Source organism: Pelophylax lessonae (genome assembly GCF_965119305.1).
Source record: "Pelophylax lessonae genome assembly, chromosome: 2".
NCBI lineage: Eukaryota > Metazoa > Chordata > Amphibia > Anura > Ranidae > Pelophylax > Pelophylax lessonae.
In genome coordinates, this window is record NC_138769.1 from 162162144 (window position 1) to 162181807 (window position 19664).

The 19664-nt window shown below is 44.6% G+C and overlaps 1 protein-coding gene across 1 annotated transcript in view; it reads right to left on the minus strand.

The window, feature by feature from the left end:
• LIMK1 (LIM domain kinase 1) overlaps window positions 1-19664 on the minus strand; it is a 290955-nt gene that overhangs the window by 209826 nt on the left and 61465 nt on the right. Inside the window, exon 2 of the mRNA XM_082246022.1 lies at window positions 19487-19583. Within this exon, the coding sequence (XP_082102148.1) occupies window positions 19487-19583 (97 nt within the window). The remainder of the gene's footprint in view (window positions 1-19486; window positions 19584-19664) is intronic.

The following is a 19664-nucleotide window of genomic DNA, read 5'->3' on the forward strand; positions in this document are numbered from 1 at the left end:
GGGAGGGGGGGGGAGGAGTTGGGAGAAGACAATGGGTTTATAGAAGGGATTCTCCTGTCAGCAGTGTCTGTGTTGATGAGGGAGCCATGCAAACTTCTTTCCTGTTCCTGCAACCCGCATGGTTGCATGAAAGAAATTCGCACCATGTTAGGCTTCATGTACACGGGACGCTGGAAATGGCCGTTTAGGAGCAGTTGGGCGTTTTTTTCAGAAGCCCCTGAACCCATCTACATTTTATCTTATCTGTCCATGTACACCAGGTCGTTTACAGTCATTTGCAGGCAGTTGCGTTCAGGGACTGTTTTTAGAACGCAATTATTTGCGTTCGAACGTGTGTTTCCCGGCGTTTCAAACGCGTCCGAACGCGTCTAAACGCGTCCAAACGCGTCTGAACGCGATGACCCGCGTTTAGCGTTCACGTTTTTCCATTTTAAAGGGGAATAATTTTTTTGACCTCTAGGAACGCTTCTAAACGCAAACGCCCGCAAACGCTGCTAAACGCCCGCTAAACGCGGGTACAAACGCGACTGAACGGACGTTTCAAACGTCCTAAAAATTCCAGCATTCAAAGGGACTTTTAACAACGTCCCGTGTACATGGAGCCTTAGGCCAGATGACCAATTAATTCCAAAGGCATTTACATACTTTTTTTGCCACTGTATGTTAGGAAGACTCACGCCAGGGAAGTAGTTAATAAGGAGCCATTTATAGGTATTTAATGCCTACTAGCATTGTATAAAAAATAAATAAATAAATAAGATAAATATAGATGTTAAATTACTAAAATACAGCTTGCCACTGCCTTTTTTCAAACTTTTTCTTTTAATAGTTTTATTCACATTTTCAAAGAACAAATAAAATAAAAATTGTGACAATCAGTTGTTACAGCATAGTCATGCCAAAGTGATTACGATTGATTAATTGATTGTAATACAATGTCAAGACATCCATACACAGTTCGATCCTCTTAATGGGAATATGATTCTTCTCAATCCTTTTAATATGGATGAACCCTTGAAATAACTTCCCATCTCAGGGAACCCCTGCTAATAAGTATTATATCTACGGCTCATGGTACATTAGTGTGCTAGTTACTGGGAAGAATTAGCTTACATTTGTGGTCATTGGGAAGAATGCCCTATTTACAGATAGCTAAAAAGATTATTGTTGTTTAGAGAGATAGAAATTGCTCATTGCTCAGGAAACCTCTAGCCACCTCTGATTCCATAGAACCTCTGGTTAAGAGAGGCTGGCCCAGTCGCCTATGTATGAAACTGTGCTGCCTTTAGCAATCAATGAGAATCTTGGTTTCATTTCCCATCCTGCAGCTCAAAAATAACAGTTGGAAGCTGTGGGCAGAAGGAAGTTCGTTTTCAGAATATGTTTCATACATAAGTGCCTACTAGAGTCTTGCTAGTCTTTGGGTGCCTGAATATTCTAGTATTTATAAATGTTTATAACATCATTCGGTTGTGGTATGGAGGATCTCCCCTTTAAATGCTGTATTTATAAAAAGGAAAGACAAGCCAGCCTAATAGCAAAGTAACATCCCCTGTTAATGTTATGTAATTAGAGAGGTTTATTCATGTATAATCCAACCCACTACACTCCCTTCCAGCAAATACTGTAGTTTAGTTAGTGGGAATCCCTCTATTGGGACCACTATTATTCAGACTACTTTGCAGGGTTCCTGTGCTCCCATGTACTCAAGACATCTGTTTAGCAAACTTTTGGCTTAGGCGACCATATAAAAGCACACTCTAATCGAAAAACTTTTCTGTAATGTGATCTGCGGGCCAATGGGAAAAAACAGAGCCCATCATTTCTCTAGACTCTAGAGACTTTGTGAGCTCTGTAGTTTGCAGATGTCCTCAACATTAAAAGTAAACTTTAGGCAGATATGAAAGACACAAATTAATGAGTTCTGTGATCCAAAATACATCATTAAAGTGTTAATAAACGACTGATGAAAAACCCAAAGTACAATCCACAATGTCATAAGCTGCAGGCTTCTAAAAATTGGTAAATCTTCACTTAATACCTTTCTTTGTTTACTTGGACCTACATGCCTCCCCACTGGGGCTCTTTGTGTTACTTTTGTTTACTGAATATGAGAAGTGCAAGTACAGTATATTGCAATCACGTGCGTTGCTGTATTTAAACTACAATTTACCTTAGGAGTAAAGTGATATTAAACCCCTTAGTATGCAGCTTGTTTATCTCTGAATCATTGTTCCTGTTTAAGCTGGTGCAATGAGCACTGTCCCAGATTTCCCATTTCAGGGTGAATTTGTTCTTTTGCAGCATCCTTTGGAGCCACCCTTGCATGTAGGACTAGAGCTGTGCTTCCTTATGCTGTGCTCATCAATAGAATCACACAGCCCAACAGCCTAGGATTGCAAGGCGCTCCCCTGCTCTTCAAGCTAACAGACTGGTGGAGGACTGCACTGTCCACTGTTAATGCTATCCTGTAAATACCGGACATTCGGAGAAGCTGCACTGAGCAGGAGTCAGTTGCATCAGAAGTTCAGGGAAGCAGCACTTTGAAGGAGTCAGCAGCATCGGAAGTTCAGGGAAGCAGCACTGAGCAGGAGTCAGCAGCATTGGATGTTCAGAGAAGAAGCACTGAGCAGCAGTTAGCAGCATCGAAAACCTCTTGGGTAAGAATTTTATCACATAGTTTACTAGGTAATGTTCACTCTACTCACTAATTCAGCAATGCGCTTGCCAGAATCTCCATCTTTGGCTGCAGACATCTTCGGTTAGTCCATAAATATTCACCAGCACACCATGGCGCCAGCACAAATGGCTGACGAAGGGGTCCTCCGTGACTCCGAAACATTGCACTTTTCCTGATGTGATCCTTTTGCAATAAAAAGTTTCTTCGGACTGCTTTGCAAGATCCATGGTGTGCTAGTGAATTTGTTTGTATCTGTGATAGATATCGCTGCAGAACCCATAACAGATGTGCCTATATCCAGAAAGGTGTGGGATGGGAATATTAATTTTTCTGAATCTTCAGTTGGTCTTCTGACATGATATCACTTCTATATGCTTGGGAATTCATTAATCTTGGAAGCTACTCAAATTGATTGGCTGGCCCAGATGATGCCACACCCGAAAAATGCTCGGGAGTTCATTCATCTTGGCAGATGCTGAAATTTTAAATAGGCAGGTAAGAATAGTTTAATACAGAGGAGACATAATGGTATGCCTCTTTTGTATTTTCACATTTACCCTCCCTCCCCACCCACACTATTTAACTGAACACTGAAAGGAGAAGCAGCAGACTCATAAGACTCATACCTCCCTGCCACTGGACTATTTTGTAAGTATAGCACTGGCCTGTAGTTCTGGCTTAATGTGGAGAGATAGTTCACATGTGGCACATGAAGAATAACAAACATGTCCTTCAGCTTCATTTCCAAGGCTCCTTATGTGAAACAAGTATTGTTACCTGAACTGTATTTGCAGATACAGAAGTTACAACGTCATTCATTAGACTAAGTGCTGCTTTACAGTCTGGTGCAGTAACGTTGGCAAAGGACATCTGTAATATTTCACTGGCTCCATATGAATGAGCAGCTTTCTGAAGGTCAGCAGAGGGCTACAAATATCTCATGCATGTGTTTTATGCGTCTTGGCTGCAGGTGGTATCTTTAATTTTCCCTTTCTGTTTATATGTCAGGTTATTTGCAACCATTTTAAATTGTCTAATACAAATACACATATAAAAGATCAATTTACCATGAATATACCTATCAAAGTGAACTGATGTTTTCAAACCTTTTTCCCCCATTTATAGGTTGTACTTATCTGTATATGGGGGCAGTCATATGTGTTCTTACATACTCAAGATGATTCTCCTATCACACTGAAAGTACACATTCAGAGCCTATATTGTTTAAACAGGTTTCCTGAAGTTTAAAGCAGGGCTTGACAAATTGGCTTTAAATATAGGAGCCAGCTAAAAAAGTTAAGAAACAGTTTTTTTTCGCTCATGCCTGGTTTCTGTCGGGCCGGCTGCCATACCGGGTGATGCTGCCCAGTATTCAGCCTGTGTGTGTACTTGGCTTGATGGTGTGATGGGCAGTGGCTCACTAGGGAAGGACAGTGCAGCAAGTTGGAGGCGATAGGAGAACCAGTAACTCATGCCACCTTAGGCCCCTTTCACACATGCACCTCCGCTAAGCAGAATCCGTTTGCTCAGCAGGGATTTCTCTGCTAATCCCCGCTGAGCAGGTGGATGACAGGTCTTGTCTGCTCCCCTATGCAAAGCGAACATGGACACGGTTGGCCAACAGGATCAGATGGAAGCAGTTGTCAGCGGACATCCGCTACTCCATAGAGGAGACTGGAGGGTCCGATCAAGTCCTCCTAAGAAACTGACAGACGGACCTGATTAGATAGCCCGTGTAAAAGGGGCCGTTGGCTGTGTGGCATGACAGGGAGAGAATAAATCTGAATTTTAATGGAAAAAATAAAATAAATAAAAAAACTGTTTCCATCTTAGTGCCACCAGTGACTGCTTGTTGCAGCCCAGGCCACCACAACAGGGCGCCAGTTACCTGATGGAGGCGTCTCCCTACAGCAGGTCGCAAAGCCATGGCCTCAATTACCGGTCGGTACGGCATCTTAGTCTGCGCACTCGCAGGTGGGGGCCGAAGTGTAGCCCAGGCCGCTAATTCTAGTCGCCAATGCGACCTGGCGCTTGTGGTTTGTCGAGCCCTGGTTTAAATGGGTATCTCCACTTTTGTACGGAAAAAAAAATAGCAAATAAAAGAAAAAAAAAAATTAGCGCATACAATTGTGACACAAGTCATATTGCCCACTCACTCACTTTACTCCCTGCCAAAGAGATCGCCAATCACTTCAAACAGAAGATTGATTCAATTAGTCCGGAGATCTCTGCTGTTCAGATACCCTCCACGCTTCACACTTCATGGCCACAAGTACAATCATTACTTCCCTTATTCAACTCCACCAATATAGACGAGGTTGCTAAACCAGCGCTCTGGATCCTGTTCCCTCGCTAATGCTACGTTCACACTCTGCCTCTATTCTACACTCTCTAACCCACATCTTCAACCTCTCCCTCTATTCTGGCATCTTCCCCCAACTCTGTAAAACATGCACTAGTCACCCCCATACTTAAAAAGCCCTCACTGAACCCAACCGATCTTAACAACCTACGCCCCATTTCCTTGCTCCCCTTTTTATCCAAACTCCTTGAACATCTGGTCTACAACCGACTAAGCAACCATCTTGCCCAGAATAGCGTTCTTGATCCCCTTCAGTCTGGATTTCGTCCTCTAGACTACACAGAAACTGCTCTCCTAAAACTAACAATCTACTAATGGCCAATTCCAATGGACACTATTCTGTACTCTTACTCCTGGACCTTTCTGCTGCCTTTGATATGGTTGACAACCCCCTCCCCCTCAAAAAACTCTACGCCTTTGGCCTTTGTGACTGTACTCATCACTGGTTCTCTTCCAACTTATCCAAACGCACCGTTAGCGTTACTTACCATTCTACTTCCTCCTCTCCTTTTTTTTTCTCTGTTGGGGTCCCCCAAGATTCTGTTCTTGGACCTCTCCTATTTTCAATCTACACCTCCTCTCTGGATCAGCTGATAGCCTACCATGGCTTTGAATACCATCTCTATGCTGACGACACCCAAATCTCTTTCTCTACTTCTCAGCTCACTCTCTCAGTCTCCTCACGTATCACTAATTTACTAGCAGGGATATACAAGTCTGGATGTCACACCATTTCCTCAAACTCAATCTATCTAAAACCAAACTCATACTTTTTCCTCCACCACATTACCCTTCTCCTGATCTCTTTGTCAAATCGTTGGCACAATTATCACCCCATCCTCGCATGCCAAGGTCCTAGGTGTAGTCCTGGATTCTGCAACATCTCCAAAATACGCCCCTTTCTAAGCAAGAACACAACAAAGCTCTTAATTCACTCCCTGTTCATCTCTCACCTCGACTACTGCAACTTCCTTCTCATTGGCTTACCTTTACATAGGCTATCCCGCCTTTCAATCCATCATGAATGCTGCTGCCAGACTCAATCCACCTTGCCAATCGCTCAGTGTCTGCTACTCCTCTCTGTCAATCCCTCCACTGGCTAACAACAGCAACTTACAAAGCCTTATTCAACTTGGTTCCGGGCTACATCACTAGCCGGTAAGTCGCCGCTCGTCCGTCGGAGTCTCCGCCCCCTATACGCATGGGGTCATACGCTTGCACGTCAAGACTTCGTCAGTAGGGACCCCGTATAGGGGGCGGAGACTCCGGCGGACGAGCGGCGACTTCCTGGCAAGGGTCCACAGAGCTTTATTGTAACTATCTGCACGGTCCGCACAAGCCTCATTGTGCCATACATGTGAGTGGATTTTTATCATTTATTCAATAAAGGGTTATTCCTAGCAGTGAGCACTTAGATCTTGTGTACATATTTTTTACATATCTTCCTGCATACGGAGCCCATGAGAGTACCGTACCAGCCTTGCCAATGGTATCCATAGATCTGCATTGAGGATTTACTGCATTTAAATCATCTCAGTGAGGTGAGAGGCCATCTTGTGGCTAGATGGTGGTGGTGTTTTTGAGAACTATTTTAGTATTGAGACACCTATCAAGCACTTTACATTTATCTCACTTTTTGGATATTTTGTGGATTGGACTTCTCTTCCTACTGCACCTTAATTTTGGAATATATTTTATGGACACTTTATATATGCACCTTTAAGATAAATTGTATTATTTACCTTTTATTAAGCACATTGTCACTTTATTGGTTTTATATAGCGCTGTATATTTTTTTACTATATTGAGCTATATAAATCCTGTATAATAATAATTTTAATATTGTAATTGAATGTTTTTTTTTTTTTTGGATTATTGATTTTTATATATTTATGTGTTTTTTGCACAGCACCGTGATTGTATGAATATTCACGATTATTTATTGGATTTCCTAATTTTTTATCTTTAAGTTATCGTTTCACATTTGCACTCTGATTTTTATGCACTCTGATTACTCCATATCTGATTTTGCACAGCCCATTGATCTTATGATTATTTTTGTTTATTTATTTGAATTTTATTTGAGATATTTACTCACTTTGAATTCAGCGCCAATTTATTTTATTTATCTGCTTATTAAAAATGACCCTTCCTTTGCAATACAGCAGCCACTGTAATTTTTTGAAAATGCAATATGGTAACCTGGAGTTGTTCTGTACACAGAATGTGTACTAAACACCCTAGAAACATCTTTTCCTGCTTGTGTGATTGGCTCACCAATTTTCCCAGAAGTCTGCCTAAGATACAAGTCAGATTTCAGGCATCCCCTGCAACAAAAATTTGGTGAGATATTCCCAATAGGAAATCGCGTCTAAAGGGATGCAGGACCAACAGATTTCCTCATTAGTGTTCTGCAGCTGCACAGCTGATTGATAATTTTGAAACCACTCCTATTAGACCCACTCATCACAGGGGCACAGAGCAACAGACCGATTTCTTCAGAATAACAACAAAAGGAAGGAATTTGCAACAAAGGTTGTTAAATTCCTTGCAATGTACATAGATCACCCAGAGGGGAATGTTTTTTCTCAACAAAAGTGGAGATACACTTTAACATAAAAACACCCATAATTCTCCTGAAAGCCAAAAGAACTCAACTTGCTCAGTCTAATATAGCAGTTTCTTATTCAAGCCAATAGGGGAGGAATGTTTTTGGAGTATAAAAGTAAAATAATAAATCTGTTTGACAGGACTGAAGTTTTGCTTCAATTCAGTTGTGGGGGTTAATTATCACAGAGAAAAGTTCAAGCTACAGGCATAGCCCATTTTAGGTACACTCGCTTTACGTACACTCGTGAGTACCGACACAACCTTAAGTGACAGGGACACCAAACTTAGGGAGCACTGAGAGGGGACCCAGGACTACAACATAACTGGATTTTTGACTTACCGTAAAAAAAATCCTTTTCTCTTAAGTTCATTGACAGACGCAGTTCTCTCTGATTCATATCAGTAGGATTATACTGCTCCCTACAGGAGTAGGACACTAGGCAGAAAAAAGTTCTGGCTATGCCTATGGGCAGTCCCGGAGGGTACATCCTCTCTCTTCCTGCATAGGACGTCAGTTTTGTATGAAAGCAGTGTCAGAAAAGTAACACCAACCCAAACTTCAAATAGAGGGGTGGGTACTGCATCCGTCAATGAACTTAAGAGAACATTTTTTTACGGTAAGTCAAAAATCCAGTTTTCTCTATCGTTCATTGACGGACGCAGTTCTCTCTGATTCATATCAGTAGGGACGTCCCAAAGCAGTGCCATAAAATGAGTTGTGGTAACAACAAAAAAGAACAAGTCCCAAAGGCCAAACATAGCTGACCAGGCAACATAGGACTCATCAGAACAAAAGAAGTGGCCCACCTGAAACAAACAGTAAACACCCTCAAGCAAGGCCAAAAGCCCTCCAAACAGCAGCGAGCAAAAAACCTTGCGGCCGAAAAGAGGCATCTGCAGATGCCAACACATCCACCTTATAAAACATGGTAAAGGTGTGAACAAATGACCAGGTAGTCGTCTTGCAACCTGAAGCACAGATGCCTGTATGGCAATAAGCCCAGGAACCACTAGGCGCCCGAGTAGAAACAGGGAAAGGTAGGACCTGACCCATAATTGAAGCAGCCTGTACCACCAACTGTCCAATCCACAGACGCAGACGCAGGCAGCCCTGTTCTTGGGCCATCCGTGAGCACAGAGAGCGAACCTGACTACGGGAAGACTCAGTAGTCGCCAGGTACCCCTCGAGTGCCCGAACTCCATCCAGAGTATGCAGTGCACATTCCGTAGGGTGAGGGGGCTTAGGACACAAGATGGCAACACAATGGCCTCGTGCAAGTGAACACTAGAACCCACCTTCGGAGGGAAGGACGGATCCGGACGAAGTACCACCTGGCCCCATGAACCAACATATAGGAAGAACGACAGGACAATGTCGCCAGTGCTGACACCCTGCGTGCAGAGTGACAGCAACCACGAAGGCCACCTTGGTAAATGACACAAGCCACAGTTGCAGCGTAGTCGATTGAATGTGCACCGGACAGCTGCAGGTGCCCGATCCAGTGAACTAGGCAAAGCCGGATCGCTCTCAGCTCCAGGACAAAAAGCGGTAACCTGGATCCTCCAGGGACCATACTCCTGAAGCAGAGAACCTGCCGAGGACTCCACGTGGACAAGCTTTCATCCGTGGTGATAATTGTACAGTAGAGGGGGAGGAAGGATTCCAGAGCAAGACTCCCTGGCCACCCGGATCTGCAAGTCCAGAGAGTTTGGATTCCAGTCGCCTTCGAGAAGGATTGCCTCCTGGGGATCCCCAGAGGGATTGAGGGAAAGGGACCATCTTGAAAAATAACACCATCAGTCCCAGAACTCGCATGCAGGTCCAAAGGGAAGACCATGTGCGGGACAGCAACAGTCGACTGCAGTCTAAAGTTCAAAGAGTTTTTTCCTCGGAGGGAGAAACACCCCGACTGAGGATGAGTCCAAAGTCAGGCTCAGAAAGTCCAGTCTCATGAAAGGGACCAGGGATGATTTCTGAAGGTTCAGAACCCACCTGAACTCCTCCTGAGTTCTCACGGTGACAACCAAATTTGTTGTCAGCAACGTAGAGGAATCCAAACAGAGAAGCAAAGCGGCCAGGAAACCAGTCCCGATACGCCCCACTGCCGCAACAGCACCAGGACCGGAGCCAACACCTTTGTAAAGACCCTAGTAGCATAAGCGAGACCAAAGGGTAACGCGACAAACCGATCGAGATCATTCCACGCGGCAAAAAACGGAGAACCCGTAGGTGTCCTGAACATAACGGAATGTGAAGGTAGGCAGCTTGATGTCTATGGAGGCCAGGAATCCCCCTGATGTAGGGAAACCACCACCGTGCAAACCGATACCAACTTGAGTGCCTGGGGACAGCCGTACATTGGAAGGGAAAAACCTTACCGGAAATAAACGGATTGAAACTTGATCTTGCAAGTAGACCGCATGACCTCCTGAACCCATTCAGCCTGGGATCCGAGTAGGCCTTGTCCGCAGGTATGGAAAAAAAAACGATCTCATGTTAGCCAGACCAGGGTCGTTTGGAACTACACGCGGAAGTCTGGAAGGACTTCACCACATCAACTGTCCCCAAGGGACGTAGAAACTGTTTGTGAGCCGAAAGGGAGGAACCTTACCCTTGTTAGCCTGTGGAAGAAAACACTCTTACCCCTGTGAGACCCTTATATAATGAGATCCAGGGCAGCGCCAAACAGGCGATTCCCCTGAAAAGGGAGAAGTAAACCCTCCTCTACAAGTTGTACCTATAGGTAAGCCTATGATAAGGCTTACCTATAGGTACTGTAAATATCTCCTAAACATGTACCGTTTAGGAGCTATTTACCTTACATGCAGCCAGTGACATCACTGGCGCATGCGCTCTGAAGGAAAGGCCGCTGGTGCCGTTCCTTCAGAGTTCCGTGCCGTGACCGTCGGCTCCTGCGCGCGTGCGCGGCAGTGACGTCACCGTGGCTCCGGCCAATCAGATGGCCGGATGCCGCGATCCCGGAAGACGGGCGACTGAACATGTCGCCCGTCATAGAAGTGAGCGGTAAGTATTGCATAATGAGCTAGTATGGGATGCATACTAGCTCATTATGCGTTTCTCTTTCAGGGTGAAAACGAAAAAATAAAAAACAACATTTAGTTTACAACCTCTTTAAGACCTTCCTAGAAGTTTGATCCGCAGACCAACACTCCGGTCAAGTAGATGCCGGAAAACCACCACCGAAAATGACAAGGTGACCCATATAAGGGAGCCTCGACCAGCGCGGCATCGCAAACAAATTGCAGTCCCTGCGCCAGCTGGTCCAACAGCTCCCCCAGGGCAAGAGGGACATGCCCCACACCAAGTCACGGCATTGAAACTCCGCCCATCAGGCAGAGTCTGCGTGGCAAGGGCAAACATAAACAAACACTGTTCCCAGTGCAGACTACGCCAGGGAGTACAGATCGCAGGCCGCAGCCCGCGCCATCCTTTCCCCCAAGTTAAAGGAAGGGGATTCCTCCACCGGAGCAACGGTAGTCCCATTCAGCTAGAGACCATACGTCTACCTAAGGCGGAACAGTCATCTGTACCATAGACTCCCAAAAAGGGCAACGTCTAACAGCCGCTTAGACACCCCAGGGGAACGTCTTAGACGGTCCCCTCCTACATGAGCAGCCAGCAAAATGAGTAGCTCCAGATGGCATGTGAGTGCCAGATGCCACCTGCGCCCCAGGTGCAGCCGCCGCTGTAATCCCCAAATTGCAGGGTGTCATGCAACGAAAACAGTCAGTGCATCCACCAGCGCCTGTCGTGGCTGGGGAGGTAGAAATGTCATCCTCATCATCCGAGGAGACAGGGTGCGAGGTAGCAGACCCGGCAGGGAGGCCCCACGTCTGCAGCGGCTGAGCCAGGCTCCGACTTCGAGACATCAGATGAGGCAGGGGTAAGCGGAGAAACGTTTCTTTCAATTCGTTTTTATTAAGCGGAGAAACGTTTCAGCGCACCTACCACCTCCACCCGGGCCCAAATGCTTCCCGAACTGCTGAAAAGGCATCAATGGACAGTGGAGATCCGGAAGGCCCTGTGGCCTCCATGAGGGGGTCAGGTGGGAACAAATGGCCTGCAGGGTACATACTGAACCAGAGGAACCCGCCAGCAAATTAAAAAAAAATGACTTTAAAAAAAAAAAAGCCACCCCACGGCACTACAGCGCTCCCTGGAGGTCAGACGCGCGCTAACAGACCCCCACAGAGAGGGAGAGACTACCCTTATGACTCTCTGTCCTCCAGGCACTCCCACTGGCCTCCACAGCAAAAAATATACCGCAAAATGGCCGAAAACCGTTGTACCAAGATGGCCGCAGTCATAGAAGCAGACAGAGGCTACAACAAAATGGCGGGCCCGCGTGGGAATCGCAGCAAGGCCCCCCCCCTGCACGATCGGTCAAGCGCAACGGACGGCGCACTCCCCCGGCCCCCCCATGCGGCCTGCACACTAGGCCCCAGCCTCAGGTAGGCTCAGAAAGTCCCCCACGTGGGAGGGGGTGGTCACAACAGGACAGAGGGAAACCCAGGAGTGTGAGGGCCCGGGTCCACCCCAAAATCTGCCAGGGAGGGGGGGGGGGGGGACGTTTACTCACCATACCGCGCCATCTTTTGACAGGACCCCACGTCACCGAAGTAGGGGGGGTGTTGGCCAAATAGGAACGCTGTGACATAAGCCTAGACCCTGTCGTGTGCATACTGGCGAGACGTTTAACTCGCGGGGCCAGTCCCCGTCCAGTGGGAGTATGTCGCGGCCGACCTAGCGTAGAGCTAAGGTCTGCACGCGCCCGCTGGCCAGACTGGGGTGACCACTGGATATGGGGGTCCAGTCTGTCGCCCAGCCCGGCATAATTGCTTGAAGATCTCACAGGAAAAAAAGTTCCGGAGAAAAAGGCTACCTAAAAAAATCTACATAAAAAAATACTTTATATGCCAGGACCAGAAATCCCAGCAAGGAACTAGGTACTTACTCCTGACTAGGCAGATTAAAACTGACATCCTATGCAGGAAGAGAGAGGGTGTACCCTCCCGTACTGCCCATAGGCGTAGCCAGAACTTTTTTCTGCCTAGTGTCCTACTCCTGTAAGGGGCAGTATAACCCTACTGCTATGAATCAAAGAGAACAGCGTCTGTCATTAAACGATAGAGAAATCCTATTTTGTGGCCGGCCAGCTTGCCTAGGTAATCTACCATGTCATAGTACTGGGTCCCCTTAACCTGCTCCCCAGGTTTGGTGTCCTTGTCACTTATGGTTTGGGAGCAGTGCCATGTCTAGCTGACCAAGATTTCCTATAGAGCTAGTGTATTTACATGCATTGAGAAGTGAAAAAAGGTATTGCTTCACTTTAAGTACATTTTCGTTTTACATACATGCTCTGGTCCCACTATGTACTTAAAAGTGGGGTATGCCTGTATTCAAGACATTTTCCTGCAGATTCTGGCAATGAAAATTAATTAATATACATGTGTAGCAAAATGACCATTTGCTGTTCCTTCAAAGCTATATAAAATCCAAAAGCAAACAATTATTATATTGCAGCTTACCATGTGATGGCTGCATTCGTTTTCTATCTTAGGCTTTCCTTTATTTTTCTCCTGGTGCTCTAGCCAGTAGGTCTGTTGCTTTTCAACAGAACAAGCTGTCCTGCAGCTGTAGCGTAGACAAACCATGTACCACTGACAGGGTTGCTTACAGTGGTCAGCTTTTATTTATCCATGTAAAAAATGCTGGAACTGCTTATAAAGCGTGAGCTAGTTTGGCTTGAATCTGTTAAGTGTTTCCAAGTCTGCTACACCTACCCCCCCCCCCCCCGAAAAAAATAAAATAACAATCCTGCTGTCCAAAGGGGTCTCTGTTGCGCCTTCATCCAGAGTGTAGGCACTCTAATCTCTAATACTGAAAGTGTGTTACTGGCCAGATCACCAGATGAAAGTAGAGAAAAAAAACATAAAAAAAAAAAAAAAAAAAAAAAATAATGCATCCAATACATCAAAGGATTAGTAAGCTGCAATACATTACATTTTTATTTTTGTGTTAAATAACCCTTTAAATGAATTGATGTTTAGGTTAAATTTAAAATGTGTAACCCCATTAGCAATTATGTAATTGTTGCCCAACTATACTGCCCTGGTGAACAGGTCCTTTGTACTTTATTACCTTAACATAAGACAGTTTAGCCATTTGCTGATATCTAAACTGGTGGGCAATAACTCTACTATTTGTAAAATTGCAAAGTATATTTGGTATGTTTTAATAAATCAGATTATTGTTTCCTTCATAAAGCGAACTAACAGAGAGATGCTATGGACTCTCTACTGGTTCACTGTATAGTGTCATAGCAGTTTGTGATTTACAACTTAAGGACCTGCGCAGCTTGGAGGGACGGGGTGCTTGCATTTTTTTTTTTCTTATTTATTTTACCTTTTATTTTTACACTGACCCTTTAAAAAAAATGTTTTTTGATCACTTTTTTCTTAATACAAGAAATGTAATTTCTTGATATCGATAGCAGGGTTTGCTCTTGGATACGGAACTGGCTAAAAAGGCGTGTCCAAAGGGTAGTAATAAACAGCGCATACTCAGACTGGTCTGAGGTGGTAAGCGGGGTCCCCCAAGGCTCAGTCTTGGGACCAACCTTGTTCAATTTATTCATAAACAACATTGAGGTCGGGATCAGTAGTTCGATATCAGTTTTTGCAGATGACACAAAATTGGGCAGGGCAATAACTTCACAACATGAAGCAGATATCCTACAGAATGACCTGGACAAAATAACAGAGTGGGCAACGACATGGCAAATGAGGTTTAACGTGGAGAAGTGTAAGGTTTTGCACTTGGGGACTAAAAACATAAAAACACAATACACGTTAGGAGGGGAGCCCTTGGGGGAATCAAAAATGGAGAAGGATCTGGGAGTCTTGGTTGATGATAGATTAGGAAACAGCATGCAATGTCAAGCGGCAGCTTCCAAAGCCAACAGAATATTAGCATGCATAAAGAAAGGGATGCATTCCAGAGATAAGACTATAATCCTTTCACTTTATAAAACTCTGGTACGACCGCATCTGGAGTATTCCGTCCAGTTCTGGTCGCCAGTCCTCAGGAGGGATGTGTTGGAGCTGGAGAGAGTCCAGAGAAGGGCAACTAAACTAATTAGGGGATTGGAGGACCTTGACTATGAAGAGCGTCTACAATCGCTCGATTTATTCTCCCTGGAGAAGAGACGTCTGAGGGGGGACATGATAGCAATTTATAAATATCTTAATGGGGATCCCAGCTTAGAAAAAAAGCTGTTCATTCGAAGGGATTGCATGAGGACTCGAGGGCATACAATGCGATTAGAGGAGAAGTGTTTTAACCTCAGGCAACGAGGAGGGTTCTTTACTGTTAGGGCTACAAGATTGTGGAATTGTCTACCACAAGAGGTGGTTTCTGCGGGTAGTATGGTGGCTTTCAAAAGACTCTTAGACTTACATATCAAGGATCAGAACATTCAGGGGTATGTGAGATGATTACAGCCACACACACCTACACAGGTTGAACTAGATGGACTATTGTCTTTATTCAACCTCACCTACTATGTAACTATGTAACTATGTAACTATGTAAGCATCCCTTGTAATAGAAATAAACAGGACAGGTCCTATTTAATGTGAGATTTAGGGTCAAAAAGACCTCAGCTCTCACATCTACACTTAGGCCTCATGCACACAGGGCGTTTTTGCAGCTGCTTTTAGGAATGTCAGATGTTTTTTTTTTTTTGCAGCTTAGAAACGCCCCTCCATGTTATCTTATGGCCTCATGCACACACCGACGTTTTGCAGCTGTAAGTGGCATAGGCGTTTTCAAGCTGCAAAAAAAAAAAACCAGGGCCAGTGCATTCTGAGGACCAGCGTCAGAGCTGTAAAAACGTCGGACACTGCTAAAGGCTGCTTAACGTTGCTTATACAGCGTTAAGCCACGTTATACGTTTTGTTTTTTTAATGTAAAAATCAATGGTTCCCTATGGGAGCCCATTGATTTGAATGGAAGTTGCATCACAAGTCAGATCATGATGATCCGACTTGTGGTGCGACTTGCGCTCTGTGGATATTGAGAGGGGACTCCATGCCAAAATGGGGAAAAAAAAAAAAACAGCGTGGGGGTCCCCCCCAGTTCCAAACCAAGCCCTTCGGCCTTTGGAACCACTTTGAGGTGATGCCCATAAAATTTCTTAACTATAATGTTGAAATTTCTTACTTTAACCAACATTATTTTCTTTTATGCTGTAGCTGCTTATAGTGCTTGTATACACCTAACCTGTACAATTTGTTGAATCTGGTAAGTAAAGTATATCTTAAAACAGTATTTCTATAAAAGACTGCACTACAGGAGATGTTAGAAACAAAAACAAATGTTTTTTTATAACACAAAGACAGGGCACATAATACCAATATGTAAAAAAAATGTGTAAGACTCGATTCACACTGCCGTGACTGGTCAGGCGACTTGTCAGCCTGACAAGTCGCGGTCCCTCGTGGTCCATTGACTGCTACAGGACCCGTTCTAATAGGAGCGACACAAGTCGCTCCGACTTAGAAAAAGGGTCCTATACTACTTCGGGGCAACCTCGGAGCGACTTGCATAGACATTCATTATGTGAAGTCCGTGCAAGTCGCGCCAAAGTCGCGGTGCACGGGACTTCACAAGTCGCCCCCGAAGTAGTACAGAGTCGTGTCGCCATAGTGTGAACGGACTCTAAATCAAACAAAATACAAATGAAACAACAGTCTGAATCTCTAGGATGAAGTGCAGGTAATAAAATGCATCAGGCGTGGCTTGTAAACACATTGGCATATACCTGATACTGAATAAGACATTGGAAAATCAACTGTGTCTGTGATCTGGTACCAGTTTACTGAAGCTCTGTATACACATGCAATTATTTGATGGAGATGTGCTGGATCCACAGGGCTCTCTGTGGTTTTGTTAATATAATGAACCTATTAGACTACAAGAAGGATCTTTAATCTTTCCTGAGTATTGCATCTTTATACGCTGGTACAAGAACATGGTGATTTGTCAGTGGGATATCCATCTTTATGGAGTTCAAGACTATAGAGAGAAACACGTTGGATTCCATGGAGAGGAGATTATCAAGTGCTTTTTGACTCACGTTTGACTCAGTTGGTCATTCTGATTTGATGAGTTCACGCCCCAGTAAATGGTGGGATTGCACTTTGATGACACATTTTGGTGAATTTATCAATGATTCAAGGGAAACAGGTTAAGTTTTTATGTTTTATTTTGCTTGGTGTACACATTTTATTTTTTACACATTCCCATTATGTGCGCTGCCTATAATTTTTATATTACCATTTGTTAAAGTAGAACTAAAGGAAAAGCAATTCTTTAAGTTTTGGGTAGAGTGGTAAGGTATTACAACCCCTGTTATGTTTTTATTGTGGTCTGTATCCCTGCTAGGGAGATCTGTTATCACTGGACCGAGAGTGAGGGAAATGTCTGAAATTTTGAGTTGCCACCAGAACAGGAACAGAGGGGTAAATCATTCAGTGTGTTCTGAAGAAGGACTGAAGAAGGACTGACAGGGACGTAGCACCCCTTTGTCGCTGTGAACCACCAGGTAAGATGACCGACAGGACAACGCAGCCAATTCCGACACCCTGCATGCAGAAGTAATAGCCACCAAAAAAACTACCTTCTGTGACAAAGTGAGCAGAGGAAGTTCATGAATATTTTCAAAAGGCATTTTTTGAAGAACCAACAATACCAAATAGAGGTCTCATCGAGGTACCAGAGACCTCACCGGAGGAGCCAAGTGGCGAACCCCCTGGACGAAAGTGTGAACCAAAGAATTTGTAGCCAACGGTCATTGGAAATTGCCAAGGCGGAAATCTGGCCCTTGATGGTGCCCAGAGGCAAACGTTGATCTACACCTCGTTGAAGAAACTCCAGCAGACAGGACACCCGAGACTCACACCATGAAATGTACGTCCTCCAAACTCTATGATAAATCTTCCAAGAAGTAGATTTTCTAGCTTTTAACAGTGTAGAAATCACCAAATCTGACAACCCTCTATCTTTCAGTATCTGGCTTTCAATAGCCATGCTGTTAAAGCCAGCGACCGTAAAGCAGGATGGAAGATCAGCCCTTAAGACAAAAGACCTTCTCTGAGAGGGAGTCTCCAAGGTGCATCGGCTACCAGCCTTACGAGGCCTGCGTATCAAGACGGAAGAGGCCAGTCTGGAGCCACCAGAATGACTGGAATTCCTTCTATCTCGATTCTGTGCAGAAGCCTCAACAGAAGCTGTAGTGGAGGAAAAGCGTAAATCAGATGATACTGACCCCAAGGGGCCACCAAAGTGTCCGTAGCATCGGCCAAAGAATCCCGAGATCTTGCCACAAACCTCTGAACCTTTCGGTTGAGACGAGAGGCCAACAGGTCCACATCGGGTGTCCCCCAGAGGAGACACAGTAATTGAAAAACTTCCGGGGGAAGAGACCATTCGCCAGGCACGAACACCTGTCTACTGAGGTAGTCCACCTGCCAATCTTTCACCCCTGGAATGTGCACAGCAGAGAGGGCTGGAACATATTGTTCTGCTCATCTTAGAATGCTGGCTACTAATCTGGCCGCTAGGGCACTTTTGGTACCCACTTGATGATTGACATATGCCACCGCTGTTGCATTGTCCGACTGAAGTCCTATAGCAGGAAATGGGGAGTATACCCCCTAGGACTGCCCTAGGGGCATATTCAAATTGGTTTCCGCCTAGTCGTACTCCTATGAAGAGCAGCATAACCCAAGGGTCAAAGAAGATATGGAGCTGTGTCCGTTAATGAACGAAAGAGAACAGTTACCCCCTAGGGGGAGAACCTATGGGGGAATCTAGGATGGAAAAGGACCTGGGGGTCCTAGTAAACAAAAGGCTCAGCAATGGCATGCAATACCAAGCTGCTGCAAGCTCATCCATGTCTTTATGGACCTTGATTCACTGGTTCAAATCATTTAGTGAAGGGGGGATTAGGGGATTATGGTGTGGGGTTGTTTTTCAGGGGTTGGGCTTGGCCCCTTAGTTCCAGTGAAGGGAACATTTAAGGCATCAGCATACCAAGACATTTTGAACAATTTCAAGCTCCCAACTATGTGGAAACAGCTTGGGGATGGCCCTTCCTGTTCCAACATAACTGCACACAGTGCAGAAAGCAAGGTACATAAAGACCCAAATTAGGAATTTTGGGGTAGAGGAACTTGAGTGGCCTGACTTCAACCTGATAGAACACCTTTGAAATAATTTAGAGTGGAGATTGCAAGCCAGGCCTTCTCGTCCAACATGAGTGTCTGACCTTACAAATGCGATTCTGGAAGAATGATCAAACATTCCCATAGGCACACTCCTAAACCTTGTGGGCAGCCTTCCCAGAAGAGTTGAAGCTGTTATAGCTGCAAAGGGTGGACCAACTCAAAATTGAAACCTTCAGACTAAGACTGGGATGCTATTAAGGTTCATGTGCGTGTAAACACAGGCATTCAAATACTTTGGCAATATAGTGTGTGTGTGTGTGTATATATTTATATATTAGTTACACTGTAGCGCAGCATTACTATATAGATTTGTAAGTTATTCTTCATAACAGTCCTTTCCTATATATATATATCACGGTTGCCCCCCCATCCCCCCTCACCTCCCGACAAACTCTCTAATGCCTGCTTACACAAGGACATTTTTAGTGGAAAATAAAAATAAGACACAATTTTGAAGTGGTTTTTGCTTCTTATTTTTCACCTGAAACTTGTACTATATAAATAGAGAAAATCACAAATACCTGAAGCAGTCAGTATGCCAGTCTGACTCCAAGGCCTGCAAATAACGTCCATCATATATACTCAGTCCGCAGCTGGCACATAAAGGCAACCCATTACCTACAGTAACAGAAACATAAAGACAACTTTAACAAAATGTCTAGAGCAAGAATTTTTTTTAAGCAGACAAAATACACCTAT